We start from the raw sequence: 25,114 nt of genomic DNA, 5'->3' as shown, positions 1-25,114 counted from the left end.
GTTCCAGGCGTTGCCCTTTGGTCTGGCCACCGCGCCAAGGGTATTCACAAAAATAATGTCAGTGATGGCGGCTGTGCTGAGGCTCAGGGGAATCACAGTGATACCTTATTTGGACGACCTGCTGTTCAAAGCAGAGTCAGCGGCCATGCTTCGGAGTCATTTGGCAGAAGCCATCAGTTTTTTGCAGGCTCACGGCTGGATTTTAAACCATCTCCATCGGGTATTTCTCCCAGAGGCAAAGGCCAGGGATCTGGTCGCCTTAGTCCAGGAGATTCTCAGCGCTCGGAGCATTTCAGTATGGAGGTGCCTCAAGTTGCTGGGGAAAATGGTGGCGTCGTTCGAGACGCTGCAATTTGCCAGGTTCCACTCTCGGGTGTTCCAATGGAACATCTTGACGGCTTGGTCAGTAAAACACAGACCATGAAGTCGGAGCTGATAGTGCTGTCTTCGGACACTCGAGACTCCTTGAAATGGTGGAAAGAAGTGGACTCCCTTCAGTGGGGTCGGTCATTGCAGACCTGGAACTAGCTGGTAGTTACTACCGACGCCAGCCTCAGGGGCTGGGGGGCAGTAGTCTTAGACCTCAGGCTGCAGGGCTTGTGGACTGCAGAGGAGTCGGCTCTACCGATCAACATCTTGGAGCTGAGGGCTGTCTGGAAAGTGATTTCCTTGGCTGGAGACAGGCTACGGAAACTCCCTTTAAGGATTCAGACCGTGGAGAATATAGAGGCCGACTTTCTGAGCAGGGAGGAGCTCAAGGAAGGGAAATGGAGCTTAAACTCTCAGGTGTTTCAGCAGATCACCTTGAAGTGGGGAACTCCGGATGTGGACCTGATGGCATCCAGGTTCAACCATCAAGTACCCAGGTTCTATGCCAGAATGAGGGATCCACTGGCGGAGGCGGTGGATGCCATGACTATCCCCTGGGAGGGGAATCTCCTTTATGCCTTCCCACCAGTACCAATGCTGGCGAGACTTCTAAAGAAAATACAGGCGCAGCCGGTTCCGGTGATCTTAGTGGCCCCAGATTGGCCAAGGAGGTCCTGGTACTCGCGGCTTCAGAGGTTGTCTGTGGACTCATGGCGTCTACCTCTGAGGCCAGACCTTCTAAGACAAGGCCCATTCAATCACCTGGATTCAGCTCGATTAATTTTGACGGCCTGGCTATTGAGACCGCCATTTTAAGAAGTAAAGGTTTTTCTGACGCAGTGGTTCACACTATGATTAAAGCCAGGAAGTCTGTATCTTCGGCAAATTATTACAGAGTCTGGAAAACTTACATTCGGTAGTGTGAGAGACGGAAGTCACACACATCTCGGTTTAAGTTATCAAAAATGATGGAATTCTTACAAGATGGGTTCTCATCGGGCCTAAGCCTTCAGTCATTGAAGGTACAGATCTCGGCCTTGTCCATCTATTTCCAGAAGAGGCTAGCTATTTTACCGGAAATTCAGACTTTTTTACAGGGGGTATCTAGGTTGAAACCTCCATACAAACAACCAGTAGCTCCTTGGGATTTGTCACTGGTTTTGGAATGCCTTCAGAAGGCACCCTTTGAACCTTTGAGGTCGGCAGACCTTAAGTTTCTCACTTGGAAGCTGGTGTTCTTGTTGGCAGTGGCATCAGTTAAGAGGGTGTCAGTTAGGAGCTTTGTCATGTAAATCTCCTTTCTTAATTTTTCATGACAGTAGGGCAGTTCTTCGGACAGTGCCTCAGTTTTTACCGAAGGTAGTCTCTGCCTTCCATCTAAATCAGGAGATAATTCTACCTGTGTTTCAACCCCCAGAGGGTTCTAGAAAAAGGGACAAATTGAGGAATTTGGATGTTGTGCGTGCTTTACGCATTTATGTGGACAGAGTCAAGAGTGTCAGAAAGACTGACACCTTGTTGGTATTGTATGACATACACAAAATTGGTTGGCCTGCATCTAAGCAGACTATTGCTAGGTGGTTGCGGTCTGTAATAGCTTTTGCTTACACCAAAGTGGGTAGGCCTGTACCGGCCAGAATAAATGCGCATACCACCAGGTCAGTTGCCACCTCTTGGGCGGTTCGACATGGGGCAACAGCTAAACAGGTTTGCAGGGCTGCCACTTGATCATCTGTTCATACATTTGACAAATTCTATAGATTCCATGAGTTCGCGTCGGAGGACGCATCATTCGGGCGAGCAGTGCTGAGAGCTGCAGACCTGAGCGTACCCACCCAAAGGACCGGCTCTGGAACGTCCCAGTGTTGAGCTGTGTCACCAGGACCATTGAAAGCGAAAAAGGGATTTTTGTAAGAACTTACCGTTCGAATCCCTTTCTCTGATATGGTCCTGGTGACACAGCGATCCCTCCCTTACGCTCAGTAAGTATGCCAGAGTTCATGATGTTCATGTTAAAATGGTTAAAGTTAACAGTTATTGTTAAAAAATGTGCATATAATATGTGCAGACGTTTGTACTGAGTTAATGTATTCCAGTGGCTTTGAAAGACTGAACTGAAGAGTCCGGGATGCAGTAGGGGAGGTGCCTACCCTCTAAAAGCTTTAGGATAGGTGCCTGGCTCCTTCGGACCCTCCTACATCCCAGTGTTGAGCTGTGTCACCAGCACCATATCAGAGAAATGGATTCGAATGGTAAGTTCTTACAAAAATCCCTTTATTTTTTTAATATATTTTTGTAATGTAGTTTTTATTGATTGAAGCTTATGGGGGGGGGGAGGGGGTTTATTCAATCCCTGCCGATATTTCCGCCAGGGGAAATGGCAGCAGGCGCCTATTCTCAACAGCATTGAGGAAGCAGCGTGACAGAAAGGACCTTACTTTAAAAGCAGTAGGGCCCGTTTTGCCGGAAACAGCCGTGGATTGTAGAGGTCACGGCCAGATCTCGGCCATTTTCACAGACTCCACCTTTTCGCCGATCGTCAGGTGGGTCATTGAATCCTGCTACTTGTTAAACCGGTCAGTGGACCGAAAATTGACATTTTGGAAACTCTTGGAAGCATACTTAAGCTGCACTCACATGGGGTGGTCTTTGCTTCTTTTCTGACTAGATCGCTTAGAAATTAAGCACACCGCCTCATGCGTATGCCCAATAGCGATGGGACCGCGCATGGCCATCGCGCACTCAGATATTTAGTGCATATCTAGTCACATTGCTGAGGCTAGATCACTTAGCACGGTCCGCTAAGTACACAATAACCCCATATCTATGCGGCTTTACCTACTTTTGAAAAAGCATTTTTTGGGAGATAATGAAAGCAACACCTCTAAGCTTGGTGTTTAAATTGGACATGTACATGTAACTTAAGGGGTGCAATGGCAGGTTTTGACTAAGCCGAATACACTGTGACAAGTCAAAATTGCCTTTCCTGCACAGTCTACGTGACTGGGCGATAGCAACACCTCGGAACCACACAACCCTATCGCCTGCAGTGAGAAAGCACTGTACACACGGTGCAATTCTTGCTAGTTAGCTAGGCAATTTTGACTATTTAGCCAGTCGCACCATGTGTACACCCCTTTACATCAAATGTAAATGAGCCCAAAAGCAGTAAGATCTACCTGGTGATTAAAAGCGCTGTCAGGGCTTGCTTATATATTGTGTTTTATAGGGGGTTCCAGTGGCGGATTCAGGGGGGGGGGGGGCACCTGGGCACGTGCCCCCCCTGTCATTTATTTTGTAGCTGAGGACCAGGGCTTTCCAACGAGCCCAGCCCCGTGTCTCTAGCCCCCCGGGAACCGGAGATATCGCCTGGCAAACCTGTAACGTTTTTTCCCCATAGGATAATATGGGACCCGTCAATTCCGACCCCCACCCGGTTCCGACGGCTGCCAGTTCCCGCCCTGGCATCACAGAAGCTTGTGGTTGATTTCATTCAATTCCAAATCGCTGGGCCTTCAATATGAAGAGAGATATTGCGTGTAAACCGATTTTTTTATTTTATTTTTGAAATGTAATATAATGGCTGTTCATGTTTTTGGGGGCAGATTACTCTGGAACCAAACGTTCCAGTTTCACTGGACCAAAATCATTCAAAGCTCACTCAAACGTTCTTCAATATAATACTTGTCTCATGTAAATGGGTCAGTTGGTTCCGAAGATATAGCCGGTTAAATGAGAAAACTGGTTAAAGGGGGGAGGGGTGGTTTTCTCTCCCCCTCACACCAGAAAATGCAGGGACTAGGCTGGTGTAAAAGGGGCCAACCTGGGAATGCATTTTTTGGTGTGAAAGGGGTATTATTTCAAATAGCCGGGACCTGCAGTGCTCTGAATACAGCCAGGCTCTGACACTGTCAGTGGCTATCACTTCTGCCTGGCGGCGGCTGTCCCCCGTTTACCACGAGCATGTATTCCCCCTTGGCAATAAGCATGTAATCCCACATGGCAACGAGCATGGAACCTCTGGCAATGAGCATGGAACCCTTGGCAATGAGCATGTAGAGAAGCAGCACTTATGTAGCATAATTGTGGTGTTTGGCATAACACATAATGGACATAATGGCGTGTAACTTAACGTGTAATGGACATTATGGTGTAAATGTTTAATGCGCGCCTTTGGTGGACAATGTACCTGTTTATGAAGTGTATTGTGAATTTTGGCTTTATCTGTGTGGCATTATGTGAATTCTGGCTCATTCCATGTGGCATTATGTGAATTTTGTCTCAATCCGTGTGGCATTATGTGAATTTTGGCTCAATCCATGTGGCATTATGGGAATTTTTTCCCAATCCGTGTGGCATTATGTGAATTTTGGCGCTCTCCGTGTGGCATTATGTGAATTTTGGCTCAATCCGTGTGGCATTATGTGAATTTTGGCTCAATCAGTATAGCATTTTATGCATTTGGCTCAATCCGTGTGGCATTATGTGAATTTTGACACAATCCATTTGGCATTATGTGAATTTTGGCTCAATCTGTGTATGTTATTATGTAAATTTTGGCTCAATACATGTGGCATTATGTGAATTTTGACACAATCCATGTTTCATTATTTGAATTTTGGCTCAATCCATGTGGCATCATGTGTAAGGGGGCAAGTATAATGGGGTCTAGTATTTTGTTGCATAATGTGTAGAAGTTGTATATGGTGTTGACACGCCCCCTGTTGAGTGGCCACACACCCTTTTCTGGAGCGCACCTTTGGCGCGCGCACAACTACATCCTTCACTTTTGTCGCCATGGTGGGACTGCGTACTTTAAATGCCAGGGCCTATTTTTAATTCCATTCCCACCCTCTCCTGCCGCTCTCTTAGCATGTACACTGGCACCACTAACACCGCCCCTCCCCCACCCAAACCCTTTTTTATCATGGTGCCCCCCCCTGTCATTTTATCCTGGATCCGCCCCTGCGGGTTCCATGTAATACCCCTTTTACACCACCGAAAAATCCGGGTCAGCGGCGGGTCAGACCCGGATCTTCGGCGGTGTAAATCCCTAACGCCGTGTCCCTTTACACGGGACTTCTACCCAGGTCCTGACCTGGGTAGAACACGGCTAGGACCTGGGTAGAGGGCGGTGTAAATGGGAACGCCGGGTCGGATGACTCGGCTCCCATTTACATGAATGACACTGACAGCCGGCGCTGCTGTCTGCTATACCCTGCAGACAGCAGCGGCGGCGGGGGAGGGAGGTGAACGGATGCCTGTGTGTGGCATCCATTCACCTCCTGTGCGACGGCGGGAGCAGTGTGCGCGGGGACTGGGGGCAGCCCAGCAGCTTACCTTAGTGCTGGGCTGCCCCCAGCAGCGTTCCGGTCCGGCGGCGGCGGCGGTGATTGGCGCTTGGAGATGACATCATCCTGTCATCTCCAAGCACGGGGGGGGGGGGGTGGGGTGCGGGCCGGGCTGTCCGCCCGGTGTAAATTGCACTAAACGCCGGGTCGCACCCGGCTTGAACCTGGGTCTAAAAAAGCCGGGTGCGACCCGGCGTTTTGGTGTAAAAGGGGTATAAGTGGCTACAAGTAAATAATCTGAAAGTGCATGTCGACGTAGGGATCACACAGTGCCTTTATAACAAGTGTAGGTAAATGTCACTGATACCATTTGAATGCATATATCTCTGCTTTCCTTCCCCGCAACAAGATAAGAACATAATAGCCTAGATAATAGGGGTAAGGTGCAATCAGGGAGATTAAGGATCTCCAGCTGGTGCGACTCAGACTCTCCTTTGCAATGTGCACTGGACCGCGCACATACTGTATTATCGGACCTCCTGTCATTCACCTGCAATGTGGACTCTTTTCCTGCAGTTGATCGCTGCAATCGCAGGAAAAAAGCCTAAATGATGAATTGCATAGGGGACCCTTTACTATTTAGGGAGTCGGGGCGACGATACTAACTTGACCGTGGCAGATGAGACATATGAAAGGAGATGTTGCCTTATTAATAAAGTTTAATATGCGATTGCTTTGTAAGATTTGCACTTAACCACTTTGCAGCACTACCACTAGTATTCCCCTCTTTCAGCTGCTGAACTCGTTGAGTTGTCAGGTGCAGGCTTGCATCGCAACCTTTCTAGCTTCACTGACGCTTGCTTACCTTGTGTTTGCCAAGCAGGCTTGATTAACATAAGGGTGTTTCATGAAATGTTAGCTAAACCTGAGAGGTTGCTGTGCAGGATAGTTGATGGCAAGTTGCAACTCCAATGCTTATGAAAGGAAGGCAACTTCCTTCAGCAAAATAAATGCTTGAATGATTTGGTTCAGTCCTGGACATTAGGTCAGACTGTGGCCTTCAAAGTGCTTTACTGTTTTATTTAAATGTCTAGCTATATCTACCAAGGAAAGACCATTTCAGTACTATGCAATGCGATGCATCACCTGGGCATTCATAGATCTGGAGAAGTATTTTAGAGTTCCTCACAATCCTCAGAAGGGTTACATGGCAGATAGCAATGATCTAGAGATTTGCGTTGCTTCCCCTTATCTTTATCCCTACATCACATAGCCACAGATTATACCATGTGTAGGCAAACTGAGGCATGCCAGGCGCTATGGCACTACGCATCCTAGCATGCCCTGCCATAGTATTGCAGTTAGGGCATACTAAAACTGTGACAGGACATTGGGATTGACTCGGTAAGTTGCGAGGATCGCAGCTTACCAAGTGCCAGAGAGCCCTCCCCACCGCTGCCGTTTCCCCTTTCCATGTGCCAAAGACACATCCTCTCGCTTGTGTCCGCTGCAGGAGAAATCATTCCATGGTCGCCAACCATTGAGTGATTTCTCCTGGGCTCGCAGGACATCAGCCACCCGCACTCATTCCCATGGGAACGCCTAGCGTTTTCAAGGGGATGCCCATGAAACACTGGACATTCCCATTGGCGACACCCGGCCACACGCCCCCTGCCCTCCCCACCAAATTTGCTCCTTTCCGGATGGACTGGAATGACCCCCATTGTGTGATGTGAAATTCCACAGCCTCTGGAGTACCGTAGGTTGCCTACCCCTGGATCATACTATTGTGCATGCTGAAGGCCTAATACTATTGCCGTTTGGTGGAAAGCGGACTTCTCTTTGGTAGCAGATTTCTCTGACCTGTATGTCAGATAATTGTCTATTTTGGATGGGTGAAGGGCGGGTTTTGAATATATATTCTGAAGTCTGCTTAAAAAAAATGTACTTATACATTGTGCTAGCTATTAGTTACAAAAACCTTTCTTTGTGTTTTATTATTCTGCGTACCTAATACCTGAAAATAACTTTTCGCAAGTTTCTCGGGGAAGCAGCTGCCTTGTGTGTAAGACTTTCCTTTGCTTTAAATCTTACAGAGAAAGCTACAGAGGGGTCCCTTCGTTCTGAAGATTGGGCACTGAACATGGAGATCTGTGATATTATTAATGAGACGGAGGAAGGGTAATGATCCTAAACACTGAATATGTATTTATGCTACTTTCTCATTTCCCTTGCTGTGAAATGTCTCATTTCCTTCTGCAGACCGAAAGATGCGATAAGAGCTCTGAAAAAGAGGATTGTGGGAAATAAGAACTTCCAGGAGGTGATGTTGGCCCTAACGGTGAGTAAGAGGAACAGACTATATACGCTTGCATGTGTTCAAACATCTTTGGAATCCTTTTTGCATTGGTAAAACAGTGTTTTCAGGACAAGTATTTACCATTTTATAGATCTGGAAGATCCATGTTCTCTGTTGAGCTCCATAACTATTTTGTGAAGAAAGTGTACATGTTGACTTCTTCGGAGTGCAGTGTTTATACACGGTTCTCTATCTTGACATTTCACAAAAACTTTATTCAGAGATTACAATTCACAACCAGACAGTCAGATTTGTGTCTACTAATAAAGTATGCACTGCACATCCGGAAACTTATTGCACACCCCAGGTACATACCTGCCCAATAATAGTTATTGCCCAATGTTGTTTTATTAAGCAGTGTCTTGGCACTACTATATAGCCAAGACCTCTATTCACATAGGGAAAATATAATCCAGAAACACTACAGGACATGCCTCTTTGTGGCCCAATTTCCTGTTGCTGATTGGCAATCCTTTAGGACAGGGATGGAGAACCTTTGGCCCTGCAGCTGTAGCAGGGCATGCTGGGATGTGTAGATCAACAATAGCTGGAGGGCAGAATGAAGGTTTTCTAACATGTTGGGTTCCTCATAATCCCAGAACTAGGTATCAGGAGAACAGGGATTGCAGTTTGATTGCCTGGATTATCCCCCAATGTATGGTCCGCTTTAGATTTTTAGTTCGAGCCAGTCTCTACTGCTACTAAGGGGGATATTCAATCTCCGGCGAGCACCTCCCATTGGGGAGATGCCCGCCGGGCCCTATTCAATGCTGTCTTCCCCGACAGCATTGAGCAGGGTATCTCGGCAGAACGAGCCCGACATCACTAGCTGTCGGGCTCGTTCTGCCGAGAACAGCCAGGAAGTGACTAGCTGCCAGCTGCAGCTCGCCTCTTCCCGGGCGCAACTCACGGCCACGCCCCCTTTTCGCTCCCCGACAGGTGTGACATTGAATCCCGCCTGCATGTTCTCGGTCGAGCTGACCGAGAACGGGACTGGGTCACGGCGGTCGAGAAAGCTCGACTGCCGTGACCCTGACATTGAATACCCCCCTTAGAATATAGCAGCACTAAGGGTGATCTGCAGGGGTCCCTGCTATGTGCAAGTTCTGGGGTGCTATAATTGCGAAGGGAGGGCTATCATAATGAGACTAATGAAAAGGTACAATTTCTCTTAATGAGGCACACGGCTGTAGGCCTCCTCACAAAATTGGCCCATTTCTATATTTTTGAAACCAGAGCATAATTACAAAGTATACCTTCTCCCTAACAGAAGAAAGGTTGGTGAATATCACTGTATGGTCCTAATCAGAGTTGATCACTGATCGGCAAATTTGCAGATGACTGCGAGTGGTTAGCTGCCATCCAGCCAGAATGAAAACCTTCCCTTTGTAAACCTGTGCGTGAATTGCAAAAATTTCACACTCCGGTATCCTGTCCTATGTCCATACACAATTCACAATCCACCAAATTATTTTCCAGTCTGTTTAAATGTAAATAAGTGTGGCCCTTTCACAGCTCTGCGACCAGGACAGTGTTAGGGGTGCCAACAGGTGGTACTAGGTGGCGCTGTTGCTCTTGCCCAACAGTCCATAAAGCATCCAGCAAGCTACGACTTCACCTATAACAGCCAGCGAATAAGGCCCACAAGGTACTGGGGTGAAGCCAGGTCTTAAGGTGGACAAGGCTGCTACAGGAGACTGGACAAGGCAAGTATGGAACTGGAGTCAGAATGGATCACAGGAGGAAGGACCAGACACACTTGACAAACAATAACTTAAGCACACTACAGTGTGTGACTAGCATAAGACCACTGCGACAGATGGTACACACTAGTACCACAGCACCGGAGATAGAGTAACCAAGCACTAGGTACTGAACAGCAATGGCCAAGGTGTTAATGGTGCAGTCCCTGGTAGTGTCTAAATACAGTATAGACAGACAAGGGACAGGACCGGATTGCAAGCAACATCTGTGCCAACAAACTGACTTACTGGACCAGTGCAGAGCCAGCACAGGCGAGCAGAGATACAGAAGGGCAGGGCTGGTATATGGAAAAGATCTCTAGTAGTGACACAGACAGTACATATCTATTATATCGCAGAATAGATGCTGCTAGCAACACAGACCGATATACAACAGGACCAGACTGAGGGGCACTCTGGTTACAGATAGACTGATGGGTGTACACACTGATTTACAAACAAAAGCTCTTAACAGAGCCAATGAAATACGGTCACTAGGTCGACATGCATTGAGTCGACCACTGAAGGTCCACATGACTGAAGGTCGACATGAGGTTTTTCACTTTGTTTTTGAGCTGATATGTGCCTACAGGCGGTAATTTATGCCCTACCATCCACTAGGGCATGGTGGGAGGATAAAACAGTGTGCCTGAGGGCACAGCACACTTTTTTAGTGTCCATGTTGACCTTTTGACTGTCGACCTTGCCCATGTTGACCCAAATCATGTGTGACCTATGACCCTGTCGATCTAACCCCATGTCGGCCTTCAGACATGTCGACCTTCCTCTTGTCGACCCAATGCTTGTCGACCTTCCTCTTGTCGACCCAATAACCCATACCCAAGCCAATATAGGCTGGAACACCCAGGATCGGGTACTAGCAAGCTCAGAGTAGAACATGCTAGATAGGATCAGTAGTCAGGGTGTACAAGATCAGGATACATGCAGAGTCAGGGTTTGGACGGAGTATAACCAGCAGCGAGTCTTTGGACCCAATATCCAATCAGAACAGCTAGAATGGACAAGCCCCCTTAATGAGGACAATCACTGCAGCTGAACAGCCTGACACACAAGGCAGAGTGCTAATGGCCAAGTTATGAGACAGGTGACACTACACACAGAACACATACAGGAGAGAGAGGCTGCAGTTACACAGACCCAATAGAGGCTGCTCGTAACAGTACATCCTGCTTGACTGGGGGGTCAAAGGACCCCAATGTCCAGGTTTTCCACAACAAGGGATACATAAGAAAACCTGGCATGCTGGTACAAACAAAAACAAGACAAAACAGAGACAAACTGTAGCAGCATATTGTAACAGACAGGCTGATCGGGGCTGGTGCTGGCACACCCCCCCCCCCCCTCAAACCGCCTGGGCATTTATTTATACACTCCCAGAAAACAGCAGGTGTCCACCCCAAATAGCGACTTCCTCTCTGTCAACTTGCAAAAGAATGGAGATTGGGTATTTTCACAATTTTTGCCTAGCCCATGCGTGCTATGATCCGTACCCATGCTCAGCTGTTCGGTAGGATTCCAAATTCGCATAATGGTGATAAACTCTGAATAACCCTCTATATCCTCTTTCCAGGAAAACAATGTATTAAGTGCTATAGAAGTAGTTGGGAAAGGAGACTGCACTGTAACTTTGCTTGTTAGGAATAATTAGTCTTAACAGGTTAGTCTTATCTGATCTCCAATCTATAAGTATTTTATCCCATAGTGCCATGTAACACCCATGTATTTTGCTGGAGTGTGCGCTGCAATGTGCTCTAATATTATAGTGTGGAACAGGGGTAGAGCATATAACCGAGTTCCATTGAAGATTGCATGTTGCCCATAGCAACTAATCAGATTCTATCTGTTATCTTCTAGAAGGTGCTAAATGACTAGAATCTGGTTGGTTACTATGGGCAGCATCCCATCTTCAATAGAACTCCCATTAGTAAATGGACCCATCAGATGGGTAATATGTGTCCTGGTACTGGGTGTATTTCAAAGCTTTGGGAAATGTTTTACAAAAATGTTTTATTTTATAATTGTGATAGAATTCTAATGGTTTTTGTGAATGGTGAAAGACTGTCGTTTTATCCCAACGGTCTTGTTACGCAGGTAATTTTCCCCGCAAGGAAATGGGGTTGTAACTGAATGGGTTGGGATCATTTGGTCTACAGCATTATGGTTGACAGTCATTAGGTCAACACCATTAGGTCGACATGGGAAAATGTCGACATGGTTCTAGGTCGAAAGGTCATTAGTTCGACAGGTCGATAGTTCGACATTGTCAAAAGGCCGACATGGGGTTTTTCACTGGTTTTAGACCTGAATGTCAACACAGTCGACATGGACACAGTTTAAAGTGCACCGCATCCCCCCGTCGGACGCAGTGCCACGCTATGCTTGGCACACTATTTTATTCTCCCACCACACCCTAGTGGATGGTAGGGCATGAAATACCGCCTGTCGGCACATGTTGGCTCAAAAAACAGTGAAAAACCCCATGTCGAATTTTTGACTGTCGACCTAACGACCTGTCGAACTAATGACCTTTCGACCTTTTCCCATGTCGATCTTTTCCCATGTCGACCTAATGGTGTCGACCATAATGCTGTAGACCAAATGATCGCATCCCCACTGAATAGCCCTGGTTGATTTATTGTCAAAACGAAAACCTCTATCGCTGCAGTGAGACAGATTTTAGTTATCTAAAAAGTTTTACAAACTGACCCTCGCATCTTATTGATTGCCTATAGATGTGGCTGCAGAACTAACCTAGATCATTAATCTGTCTCTCAGGCACTTGAAACTTGTGTGAAGAATTGTGGACACCGATTTCACGTTTTGGTGGCAAGCCAGGAATTTGTTGAAGGAGTTCTCGTGAAGACAATCCTCCCCAAAAACAACCCACCTGCCATAGTTCATGATAAAGTGCTCAATTTGATACAGGTACAGATTTATATAGATCATGTAGGCATGGTTCATTTTCTAGATTAGACTTGTGTGAGGAGTAGCGTGAAAAGTCTCCAGTATGTGAAAATGCTACATACCGGGTTTGATTTCCAAATGGGAACAGTTCTGCTGAGATCAACACTCGCCATGCCTGTGGCTATTGATGATGATGATGATGATGATGATACTGTAGGGTGCCACTCACATTTTCAGCACACCGTCACCGGTCAGATTTAGCTAAAACATCCAGTCCTCAGGAACCTCTGCCAGTAGGAATTGTATATTCTGATGCATGTGGAAAGAAGGATCACTATTTTGACACGGTCACAGGGACCCACAATGCCATCACAGAAGAGCTGGACTGGGCTTGCACTCCAGAAACAAAATCTGTAGTGCATTGCCCCCAATCTAAGACACCCTAGCACATACTGTAGGTACCGTTATTTGAAAAAGGAGACCACTCTCCCCTCCCCATAGAAGTTTGTATGTGGTGATTGGTGTGATCACCAGACAATAGCCCCTACGCTGCAGGAAACTAAATCTAGTGATGGTGAAGAGCTCTCCCAGCCAGACTCCCATTAGTTCAGAGTGCACCCACATTTGAAAGTGGGGAGACTTTAAAGTAGGCGCTTTCATTGTGTCAACCAGCATCCACTCTGGAATGTAAGCTCTTCTGAACAGGGCTCTCACACCTTTCATTCTCTCTATACAGCTGTTATTTCTGGTCTGCAATTATATATATTTATAAACCTGCAAACCCGTCTGTAGCAGTTTGTATTTATGACCTATGCTGCTGACATCCTTTTGACATCATCTAAATAAAAGTAACAATCATAATCTACAATATGCAACTGAAGAACATATGACAAACCGTCTGGAGGGAGGCGGCATGCATCCCTGCAGCTGGGGTACCGACAGAGTGGGGAAAGGTAAGTATATTTACTGGACCCCTGTTGTAATTCCCTCATAAGCCTTAACCGTGATCTTTACCCACTGGCGCGCCAGACGCCCATAACTGGTGACTGGCATGCCAGCAGCTCAGACAATCGCACGTCCAGTGCCGGGAATGGGGCGCACGAGCACCAGAGATGCACACCCGCCAGAATCCCTGGTGCACTGTGGTGATTGGCGTGCCTGTGACGGGTACAATAAGAATGGCTCAATCTGTATATACATCTGGACAACTTTCCATCATTTCCACTTGGTGGCAGCAAAGAGTTACAGTAAATGTCACTGTTTCTATAAGCAAAGCTTGTAGGATTCTGTTTAAAGGTGTTTATCTGGAATCGGTACATCTGTCAGACTGACTTAGGTCTACAGTCATTAGGTCGACATGACTTAAGGTCGACATGACTTAAGGTCGACATGGTTCTAGGTCGACAGTCATTAGGTCGACATGAGTTTTTCACTGTTCACGAATGTCGACATGGACACAGTTGGAGTTGAACCGCAGCCCCTCGCATCGCTCGCAATGCTTCGGGCGCGGTGCCTCGCTACGCTCGGCACACTATTTTATTCTCCCGCCACACCTAGAGGATGTTAGGGCATAAAATAACGCCTGTCGGCTCAAAAAACAGTGAAAAACTCATGTCGACCTAATGACTGTCGACCTAGAACCATGTCGACATTGGACCATGTCGACCATGACCCATGTCGACCTTTAACCCTGTCGACCTTGGGACCAGTCAACCTTCCGGGGTCGACCTAATGACTGTCGACCTTTAACCCTGTCGACCTTGGGACCAGTCAACCTTCCGGGGTCGACCTAATGACTGTCGACCTAAGTGTGGTCTGACAGATGACCGTTTCCCGTTTATCTATCTTCTGCATTTTTTTTTCTTCCTAAGTATAGATTATAAGATGAGATGTATTATAGCGCCCATATTGTGCTACCATAACCCCTCCTGCTTTGACTCTACCGAGGTGAAGCCAGAAGCAACACAGACTTGTTATATTAACATCTCGCATAGAGTGGAAACCTTCCCTCCCACCATCCCCCGCCGCAGTATACAGTGCGTTAGCCTTATGCTGATGCGCTGTATCTCGCTGCCTGGCCAGCTCACTGGGCATTCTCCAGTTTTTCCACTACTATTTCGAGATCTCATATGTTGCCCGGACCCTGGCAGCCGCCGCCACCGCGGCCGGATACAGTGATGTTCCTGCTGTGGTGATAGGGCAATGACCACTTCAGCTGCCGCAACCAGTATCTGCAGGTGTTTGAACAGTCAGTGCCACTGACCATTTATATAGTGGGTGGCACAGAGGCATGCTATCTTACAGACCACAACATCGGTTGGGACTGGGACCCTTTAACTTGCTTGTTATTAATGCTGTCTTACATGGGGAGACACGTTGTCTGCACTGATACCACTTCTTCCCATAATGCTTTTTATACATCCACCCCATAGTCACCATAGATCCTTTGATCTGTTATTTCCTGCCAGAACTACATATTGTACAGCATGTATGCCCGATTGCACGTTCCTGTGGGTTGCATGCAATACCTTAAGTTGCAAGGTGGGGCCTCCATGGATATGACAGAAAAGGTGTTCAACCGTGTTCACATAGTTTTATTTATTTATATATATATATATATATATTCGACAGGAGATCCGGCACAACCACTTATAAGTTCAGCTCCGGCGGGTGCCCACACAGCAAGCACGCTAATTAGAATCCACAGAAGTGTCGCACTCCAGCCCGTTTCAGAAAAGCTTCTTTATTGCAAACAACGATGACACAGCCGTGTCATCGTTGTTTGCAATAAAGAAGCTTTTCTGAAACGGGCTGGAGTGCGACACCTCTGTGGATTATTTATATATATATATATATATATATATAAAATAATATTTTCCCTTACCTGCTCCTCTGACTCTAGCACTTACCTTCCTCTTCTTGGCATAGGCATGGGCCGATGCTTTCCGCAGCTCGCCAGACCTGACTGGAGTGGTCGCAGTTTACGAAGACCTGAGACGGAAGGGACTGGAGTTCCCGATGACTAATCTAGACACACTTTCTCCTATTCACACACCGCAGGTGGTAAGGAGATGGCTAGGCTTGTGATTGGCTATTGATTAGTTCGTCCACTTCATACAGTGGTTAAAAAGTATCAAAAAAGAAAGTATCAAATGTAATCTGTTTCATACATGTACCCATATATTTCTGTGCTTTTATAAAAAAGCGCATCATGCTGTCAGGATGACTTGTGAAATTCTAGGTTAGGAGACCTGTTTATCATACAGATGTATACATGATGTGGTGCATGACATATGGGGTGCACACACACACACACACACACACGTACCGGATGAAGGGCGCACACACACACGTACCGGATGAAGGGTGCACACACACACACGTACTGGATGAAGGGTGCACACACACACACGTACTGGATGAAGGGTGCACACACGTACTGGATGAAGGGTGTACACACACACACATACTGGATGAAGGGTGCACACACACACGTACTGGATGAAGGGTGCACACACACATGTACTGGATGAAGGGTGTACACACACATGTACTGGATGAAGGGTGTACACACACATGTACTGGATGAAGGGTGCACACGCACACACGTGCTGGATGAAGGGCGCACACGCACACACGTGCTGGATGAAGGGCGCACACACACACGTACTGGATGAAGGGTGCACACACACACGTACTAGATGAAGGGTGCACACACGTACTGGATGAAGGGTGCACACACGTACTGGATGAAGGGTGCACACACACACGTACTGGATGAAGGGCACGCACACACACACACACACACACGTACTGGATGAAGGGTGCACACACACACGTACTAGATGAAGGGTGCACACACGTACTGGATGAAGGGTGCACACACGTACTGGATGAAGGGCGCACACACACACACGTACTGGATGAAGGGCGCACACGCACACACGTACTGGATGAAGGGCGCACACGCACACACGTACTGGATGAAGGGCGCACACACGTACTGGATGAAGGTGCACACACACACACGTACTGGATGAAGGGTGCACACACACACACGTACTGGATGAAGGGTGCACACACGTACTGGATGAAGGGTGTACACACACACACATACTGGATGAAGGGTGCACACACACACGTACTGGATGAAGGGTGCACACACACATGTACTGGATGAAGGGTGCACACACACATGTACTGGATGAAGGGTGCACAAACACATGTACTGGATGAAGGGTGCACACACACATGTACTGGATGAAGGACGCACACACACACGTACTGGATGAAGGGCGCACACGCACACACGTACTGGATGAAGGGCGCACACGCACACACGTACTGGATGAAGGGCGCACACGCACACACGTACTGGATGAAGGGCACACACGTACTGGATGAAGGGCGCACACGCACACACGTGCTGGATGAAGGGCGCACACGCACACACGTGCTGGATGAAGGGCGCACACGCACACACGTGCTGGATGAAGGGCGCACACACACACGTACTGGATGAAGGGCGCACACACACACGTACTGGATGAAGGGTGCACACACGTACTGGATGAAGGGTGCACACACGTACTGGATGAAGGGTGCACACACACACGTACTGGATGAAGGGTGCACACACACACGTACTGGATGAAGGGTGCACACACGTACTGGATGAAGGGTGCACACACGTACTGGATGAAGGGTGCACACACACACGTACTGGATGAAGGGTGCACACACGTACTGGATGAAGGGCACGCACACACGTACTGGATGAAGGGCGCACACACACGTACTGGATGAAGGGTGCACACACACACGTACTAGATGAAGGGTGCACACACGTACTGGATGAAGGGTGCACACACACACACGTACTGGATGAAGGGCGCACGCACACACGTACTGGATGAAGGGCGCACACACACACGTACTGGATGAAGGGTGCACACACACACACGTACTGGATGAAGGGCGCACACACACAGTATATATACTGGATTAAGGTATGAAACGTAGTGAGTGACTTCAATAAATTAATTTCTGGTTTTATTGAAACCTATTATTCCATTTGTCTGCAACATGAACAGTGCTGTTCTGTATGTGTGCACAGTAGTTTTCTATATGGTAAATACGTCCATGCTTACTGTTACTATAGATAAAAAGGGTTACCTGAAGTTAAATTGTTTGGGGTCAGAATATAGGCACTAGTCCTAATCCCCCCCTCACCCCAGTCTAACACTAACCTTTTCTTTCTTTTCTTTGTAACGTAAGGGATTTTGTGTGTGGATGACCTTTTGCTCTGAGTGACAATAATTACAAGATTTACAAGTGCAATGCGTTAATGAGAGATTTACAGATTAGTTTATGCTCTTGAGTACAGTACATTACATCACCTGCTTCAGATAAGGTTTCTACAGAATTGTCTGTACATAAATAAATCACAATAGTGTCATGTAATGCTATGTATTTATTTCCTCCTCAGAGCTTTATCAAACCTGAACCCGTCCCACGGCCAGATTGCCCACCCTCTGATGCGCTTCAAAGAGGAGGGTCACTGAGTGGCCCTGCACCGCCCCCTTACAGCGCCCCAATGGGAGCACCTGCAGATGCTGCTATTGTCCCTACAGCTGACCAGGTAACTAAACTTTCCCTCTCTAAGGGGTGGTATTGGAAATGCTCACAGTGTAACTTCTTAGCATACCCTAAGATCAGGTGGACAGCTAACTAATGTTCTACCTATGTACATTTTACCACTTAGTCATTATTCATGTACATCTTACCAAAGGCTTTCAAAGTTTAAAATGGTCCGAATATAAAAAAAAAAAGCGCTAAGTCAATTATTTTTGCACATGGCTACCACTAGAGGGTGAAAAACTAAGCAATTCAATTGATTAGACACCTGGTAGCTGTGGCGCAAAGAAGCTCAACAATTGTTTGAGCATCGAAGGGGTTTATTTACTAAGATGGGAGTTCTATTGAAGATGGGATGTTGCCCATAGCAACCTATCAGAAACTACTTATTTATTTAGCACCTTCTAGAAGATAATAGAATATAATTAAACATCCCATCTTCAAAACTTTTACACCGCCTCAAAACTCCGGGTCTTCAGCGGGTCAGACCCGGGTCAGAGGTGATGTAAATGTGTCACACCGTGTCCCTTTACAGGGGACTTCTACCCAGGTCCTGACCTGGGTAGAACATGGCTAGGACCTGGGTAGAGGGCGGTGTAAATGGGGGAGGGGGGGGTGCCCCCAGCACGGCGATCGGTGTATCCAGCAAGGATCACCGCGGTCCCGGTGCTTGGAAATGATGCCATCTCTAAGTGTCACCTCCGTCTTCACTGCGGGTGGGCACCGCAGTGTAAATGGAGTAAATCCCGGATCCGACCCAGCTTGGATCCTTCTTAAAAATGCTGGGACGGATCCGGGATTTTTGGTGTAAAAGGGGTATAAGTAAATAAACCCCTCAATGTTTAGACTGGAAAATAGATGCCCAAATCAACTGAATCGCCAGTAAGCAGCATACGTCATACAATTGTGTTCATGTTCCCAGCAAATAAAACATTCAGGTTCAAACAAAATAAAAACTGCAAATAAAGCTCACAGAGAAGCAGTGAAACGAAGGGCCTTATTTAAGTTCACTCTTTCTGACAAAATCCTTCTTAGATGGACAAAACCATGTGCACTGCAGGTGGGGCAGGTGTTACTTGTGCAGAGATAATTAGATTTGGGTGGGGTTTTACTTCAAAGTCTATATTACAGTGTAAAAATAAAGCAGTCAGTATTTTCCACGCTCATCCATTGCGTCAGTGCGGGTTTTGGTGTGCCACTTTTATAGCACGCTCAGATCCATACAATATGCATACATTACACATCGCAATCACTGGGTAGATAATGCTCCACTAATCAGCGGCGGATTGATATACAGTACAGTACAAATGGAGCCGCATCATTTACTGCGAATTGGAGGTGCTTGTGTATGGGATGCTTGTGCGTCTCATTCTCGGCAAATGGGCCATGTAATGTACAGTGGTCAGGTGGAGCATCTGGGTACCCTAGGCAACATAGCATCCTGCAGTTCCTGTAGAGTAAGCATAACTGATAGCACTAAATCACTTTTTACATAGACTTCTGAGCACAGGTTGCAAGAGAAGCGCTAATTGTCTGTCCAGTTTACAGGGCTTTCTGGCTAGGGAACTTGGATGCAATTTACAGTATTCACACTGGCTCCATTGACTGTGAAAGGAGCAGTCTCACAGGGAAGGGTTTTCGTGGTCCAATCGGCTATCATTTAGCTACCCCCCCCCCCCCCACGAGGCTAATGGCAAGTGTCAGAACCCATGATGCTTGGACTTAATGGACTCAGTATTGTCTATGGAGAAAATGGGTCCACTTTGCACCCTGATATCTCTGGTTCTAGGTGTCCTATAGACTCGAGACCGGTACCATATGAAAGAGGAGACTCTTGGCTTTCAGGACCGTTTACTAGTTTATGTGAACCCCCCCAATTGTTCACCCAGCTTGCAGGGGATTTTGGCTTGCTCTGCAGCCAGGACACCATTTCTGGACTGCGGGGAGGTGACAGTGGGTAATCCTGCCCTCTGGTGGGTCAGCTTGCACCAAGTGCTCAGCTCCCTGCTGCACTACAGGTGTGCCCAAACCTGGACAGTGGTGTGGGTAGGAGACCGGAGCTGCGGGTTGATCATTGCAGTGCCTGTGCCTTTGTCAGCAGTGCCTGTGTGTTTAAATAGCTTAATGAGACACCCCTTCAGCATTTCCCTTAGACATGTAAAACCTATGCCGTTGCTCGCTTCATAGATGTGGGCTTCCACAAAGCTCTGGTTCAGGCTTTGTAGCCATTTTGTTAACCCGCTCGGTGCACGAGTCTGGCCTGCTCATACTGTATGTCATTTATACTGTAACATAATTCTGTGTTTAACCAGTGTAGCGCAATAAATTGCAGGTACAGTATTGCACTTACAATGGTGTAACCTATGCCGATGTGGGCTCCCATGAAGCCCTGGCTGACACCCGGTCCATCTGCACATACACACACACTTGTGGCTCAATATACACTAGTGGTGTCAAACTCATGGCCCTCCAGCTGTTGTGGAACTACACTTCCCAGCATGCGAATGCCCTGGCACAGATTCTATATAATAGATGCTAAAACTGTGGCAGGGCATGCTTGGGACATGTAGTTCCACAACAGCTGGAGGGCTAGGAGTTTGACACCACTGATGGACACGGTCACTTACTGGTAGCATTTAATAAAACTGTATGTGTCTCTTTTTAGTCAATTGTGTAACAAATAAGTTGTTCGTTGAGCTATTTAATATTTTAGCCACTTTTTTCAAATGGAACGAATAACAAATTGATAGTAGGAGTAGCACAATAATCAGGTCAGTAGTTCTAAAGCTTTAAAGAATGGTGCAAGGATGTAGTCATAGATATGAGCTGTATACTCCAGCACACACTGGAGCTAAGACCTGGTTAGTGGCTCTGCCACTCATTTTCTGTTCTTACAAAGCTCATTCTCTTGTGACCCCAAGTACACACAACAGGGATACATGGTGGCTCAATGTAAACCTACAACAGAGTCTTTACAAACGGGGGCCCATTCCACACGCTAGTGCATAGGTGGTAGGAATGCTCTCAGTCTCAGCATTTCTGCAATATGAATATTTTACATTACTCTCTTAAATTTGCCTTTTTATGATCTAAAACTGTGTTTTTTGCACATTATTTTTCTGTCAGGTAGCAAAGCTTCGCAGTGAGCTGGAAGTAGTGAACGGCAATGTAAAAGTCATGTCTGAGATGCTGGCGGAATTGGTGCCACAGAACGCAAAGCAGTCAGATTTGGAGTTGCTGCAGGTAAGAGACACAGAAGCAGTCATCTCATTCTATACACTGGGTTCTTATGTTTTTTATCTTTATGAGGATTCAAATTTTGTGCCCCAGCTGTAACGGTGATCTGCCACTGCAGCACATGCTGACCATGTATTATTTTTTATGCTGGCTACACAGACTGTAGTATCTGCTACTATAAAAGGCAATATCACAGCTCGTGTGGCGCCCAAATAACTATGATACACAACAATAAGCCATTGTTTTTTTAGGTGAAATTTGAGGGAAAAAAGACTTCAGAAAAGGGTAGCGGGGAAAGTGGAATAGCCTCCCATCAGAGGTAGAGACTAATACAGTAGAGAGATTTAAATATGCTTGGGGTAGATAGAAGGATCTCCTTACAAAGAAATAAGGAAGAAATAAGGTTTTTAGGTAATAATATGATATTAAATAGGCCAAATGGTTCTTATCTGCCATCACATTCTATATGTGTCATTTGGAAGATTGTTATTGGTTGTGACCAGAACATATCCCAGTGAAGCCAGGAGAGAGTAGTCTACATGACCAATGTTAATGTAATTAATATCAAACCGATGGATAATAAGTGAAGCGCACAGTTTACGTACGGTGTCCTTAAACTTACAACCTTTTATTCCTAACTACAGTCGAACTAAAGCGTAGCGCGACGTAGCAAACCTTATTTGTGTTACACACACATTAAACCGATACACTGGCGGTATTCTTTCGCAGTACATCGTACTTAATTATAAGTAAAAACAGTGGGTTTAATTTCCCTTTTAACCCTTTCGCTTATTGCGAATAATACACAAGGCTTTGGTATAAATTCCGGAATAAGGGTACAAAGTCCTTAACCGTATATTTGAGTCCCTAGCGGACAACAGGGGATTACAGAAATAAGACTACAATAACAGATATACAGATCACTATACAACACAAACAATATAAACTGAAAAGGGGAGAAAGATAATGCACTACTCGTCCGAGTATCCTGTATTCAATCCAGAGTACAGTCCATTTTAGAAGATATATAAAGAGAGAGAGAGAGAGCATTCTCAAGCTGGGTTCAGCATTATATAGTGTCCAGGCAAAAGGGGACAGTAAAGTTCTCCATTGGCCAAGAGGTCCGGTTTCGCTTCTCCTTGATTGGTACAGTAGAATGCACATCTGTGTCTTTGTCCAGGACTTTGTCATAGGTCTGAAAAGCCAAGCTGTGCAATATTGTTTTATCCAGATCTTTCAATTATACTGTCCTCATGGCAATGTAAAACATTATATATGTATTTGGACCATAACTTTTGATTGGTACATGTCGCGCACTTTAAACAAGAAACGGAGAGCTGCGCATGAGAGACGGAACACACAGATGCGAATTATGTCCAGGGGAAGTCGTGTTTTACCATTTATGCTATGTGTAACGTATTTGAACCATATATCTATATTTTATTATTTGTGCGTCTGGGATATTAATTTCTGTGTATTAGTATGGCTGCGCACAGGGTTTGCATAATTATTCCTACTGGTTCCTATACTCTATTTACCTAACTCTGCGAACTAAAATGGCGGCCATATTATTCTACTGTGGGCTATATATAACTCTACTTCGACACCAAACATCAGAATAGCATATCTCCTCCAATTTGGTCATCTATATGTATGGCATAATTTGACACTGGGATTAGTGCTTAACCAATTGAGGATACTTCTATTTGATAAAAGAATTGCGACATGAACTGAAAAGCATACTTACCTGTGAACTTTTATTTTTTATCCCACTGCATGTTATGTACAGGATGATAAAACATATTGTTCAATATACAGTTTGGATATCATGGTGGGATACATATTGGCACAGTCTGTAAATGATAGAATGTAGTATATTTGGTAAATAAACCAGGGTACTTCCTCCCTATATCAGCAGTATGGAGCATTGCCAATAGTGAGGCACGGATAAATGAAAGCTGTATTTTCCATGAACTTCTGTAACGTGCATTTTGTTTTGCTCAAGGATGGGGGCTTTTGTTAGGTAAAAAAGGGGAGTGATCATAGCGGTTCTATTTACTCTGGCTTAATATGGAGAATGCCACCAGCAGTACCATTGTAATCAGTGCTGCTTCTCACTGTCAGACAGACAAGGGGGAGAACAGATCTGGGTATAGTGCAATGGTGGCTATACTGGAGAGGACACTGCCTCTGACATGGAATGCATTAAGGGGCGACTCCTAAATTGTGTATGTCTATGTATATCTATACTTACCTGTGTGTGTATGTATGTAAACAAATTGTGTATATATAAACCTTGTGTCCTCAACTTTATTTATCTTAACCCTGCCGCCGCGCAGATTGGAAAATCTTACGAGTGCCCACCCACCTTTGCGTATTCTTATCCCCACCAGGATTGTGTGGCACCGAAGTTTGTGTTTCTTCTATGATGAGTGCCGGGAATCTCTCTCTCGCGCGCTCTCTCTCTCTCTCTCTCTCATATATATTCATATTCCTGGCACCGGATCTTTTATCTATTTAAATAAATACATGGAATAAAGGGACGAAACCGGTTGGGCCAATACCTCTTCATCCCCTGCTGGCATCACAACCAGATAAGCTATAAAATACTTTTTGCTAATGTACGGGTTCACCTACACTGTTTCTACTATATATATTTTTGATTTGATTTGTATTGTTTTAAATAAATGTCCTTTTCATAAAACAATATCACACTAGGAGTTCTTCCCCTGTTGTTAAACTTTTTTGGTTTTAAGGGTCGCGGATGACACCGGCCGGAAAGATCACCTGGATACACATAATCCAAGTGTGAGTCTTGTATTAACAAATTAATCTATTAATATCTATTTTTCACAAAGGTGATCACTTTGTGCAATTTAACCAGTATAACCACAAGGTGGCGTTGTTCACCAAATTTTTTTTTTTTCTGCACAAGCACCTATATTATTGAGTTTTTTTTTCACAAAGTCACATAATCCCTATCTTTCGAATATATAATGATTCACTCCCCCTGATACTTCCCCATGTCTGAAATGTTCCAATGAGACAGGCAGAGAGGAAGGAGAAGGGAAGGAGATCGTTCAGGAGAGAGATACTTCTACATGCAAATCTTCAGCTAATTGCTGGTACGCGCATATATAAGATTTCTAGAAGGATAGTCGTAATATATATTGTTTGGTACTTCTTTACTTTCACGGCGCCAGCATGGCGCGTACTTCCGGGTTACGCTCGCCACTAATTAAGTTAAAAAAACGGAGTTAACGCCATGCCAACATGGATAGTTCATACCTCCACTATCCATGTTGGCATGGAGTTGATTTTAATTAGCGTAGCGAGCCACCGAGCCCGCAGCGTGGGCGAGCGAAGCGAGCCCCGCAAGGGGACTCTGACGCGCGGCGCCATGAAAGTCCAGAAGTACCTATTGTTTCAATACACTGAAGGCGCAGAAGCCATACCACCCTTTACACGTACTTTCTGGTCCTACGGAAATTAGGACAATTTGATGACTTCTGGCGACACTGCACAAATTTTGGAGTGTTTTATGATTTGATTTA

General features: G+C 45.9%; 1 protein-coding gene across 1 annotated transcript in view; it reads left to right on the top strand.

Moving 5' to 3' along the window:
* Positions 1-25,114, top strand: part of TOM1 (target of myb1 membrane trafficking protein) — a 165,029-nt gene that overhangs the window by 33,039 nt on the left and 106,876 nt on the right. Inside the window, exons 2-7 of the mRNA XM_083156447.1 lie at positions 7,757-7,841; positions 7,923-8,001; positions 12,558-12,707; positions 15,615-15,749; positions 18,175-18,327; positions 21,450-21,566. Of these exons, the coding sequence (XP_083012573.1) occupies positions 7,757-7,841; positions 7,923-8,001; positions 12,558-12,707; positions 15,615-15,749; positions 18,175-18,327; positions 21,450-21,566 (719 nt within the window). The remainder of the gene's footprint in view (positions 1-7,756; positions 7,842-7,922; positions 8,002-12,557; positions 12,708-15,614; positions 15,750-18,174; positions 18,328-21,449; positions 21,567-25,114) is intronic.

This window comes from Crinia signifera, chromosome 8 (genome assembly GCF_055691185.1).
Source record: "Crinia signifera chromosome 8, ASM5569118v1, whole genome shotgun sequence".
Lineage (NCBI taxonomy): Eukaryota > Metazoa > Chordata > Amphibia > Anura > Myobatrachidae > Crinia > Crinia signifera.
This window is presented reverse-complemented; position numbering and strand designations above follow the sequence as displayed.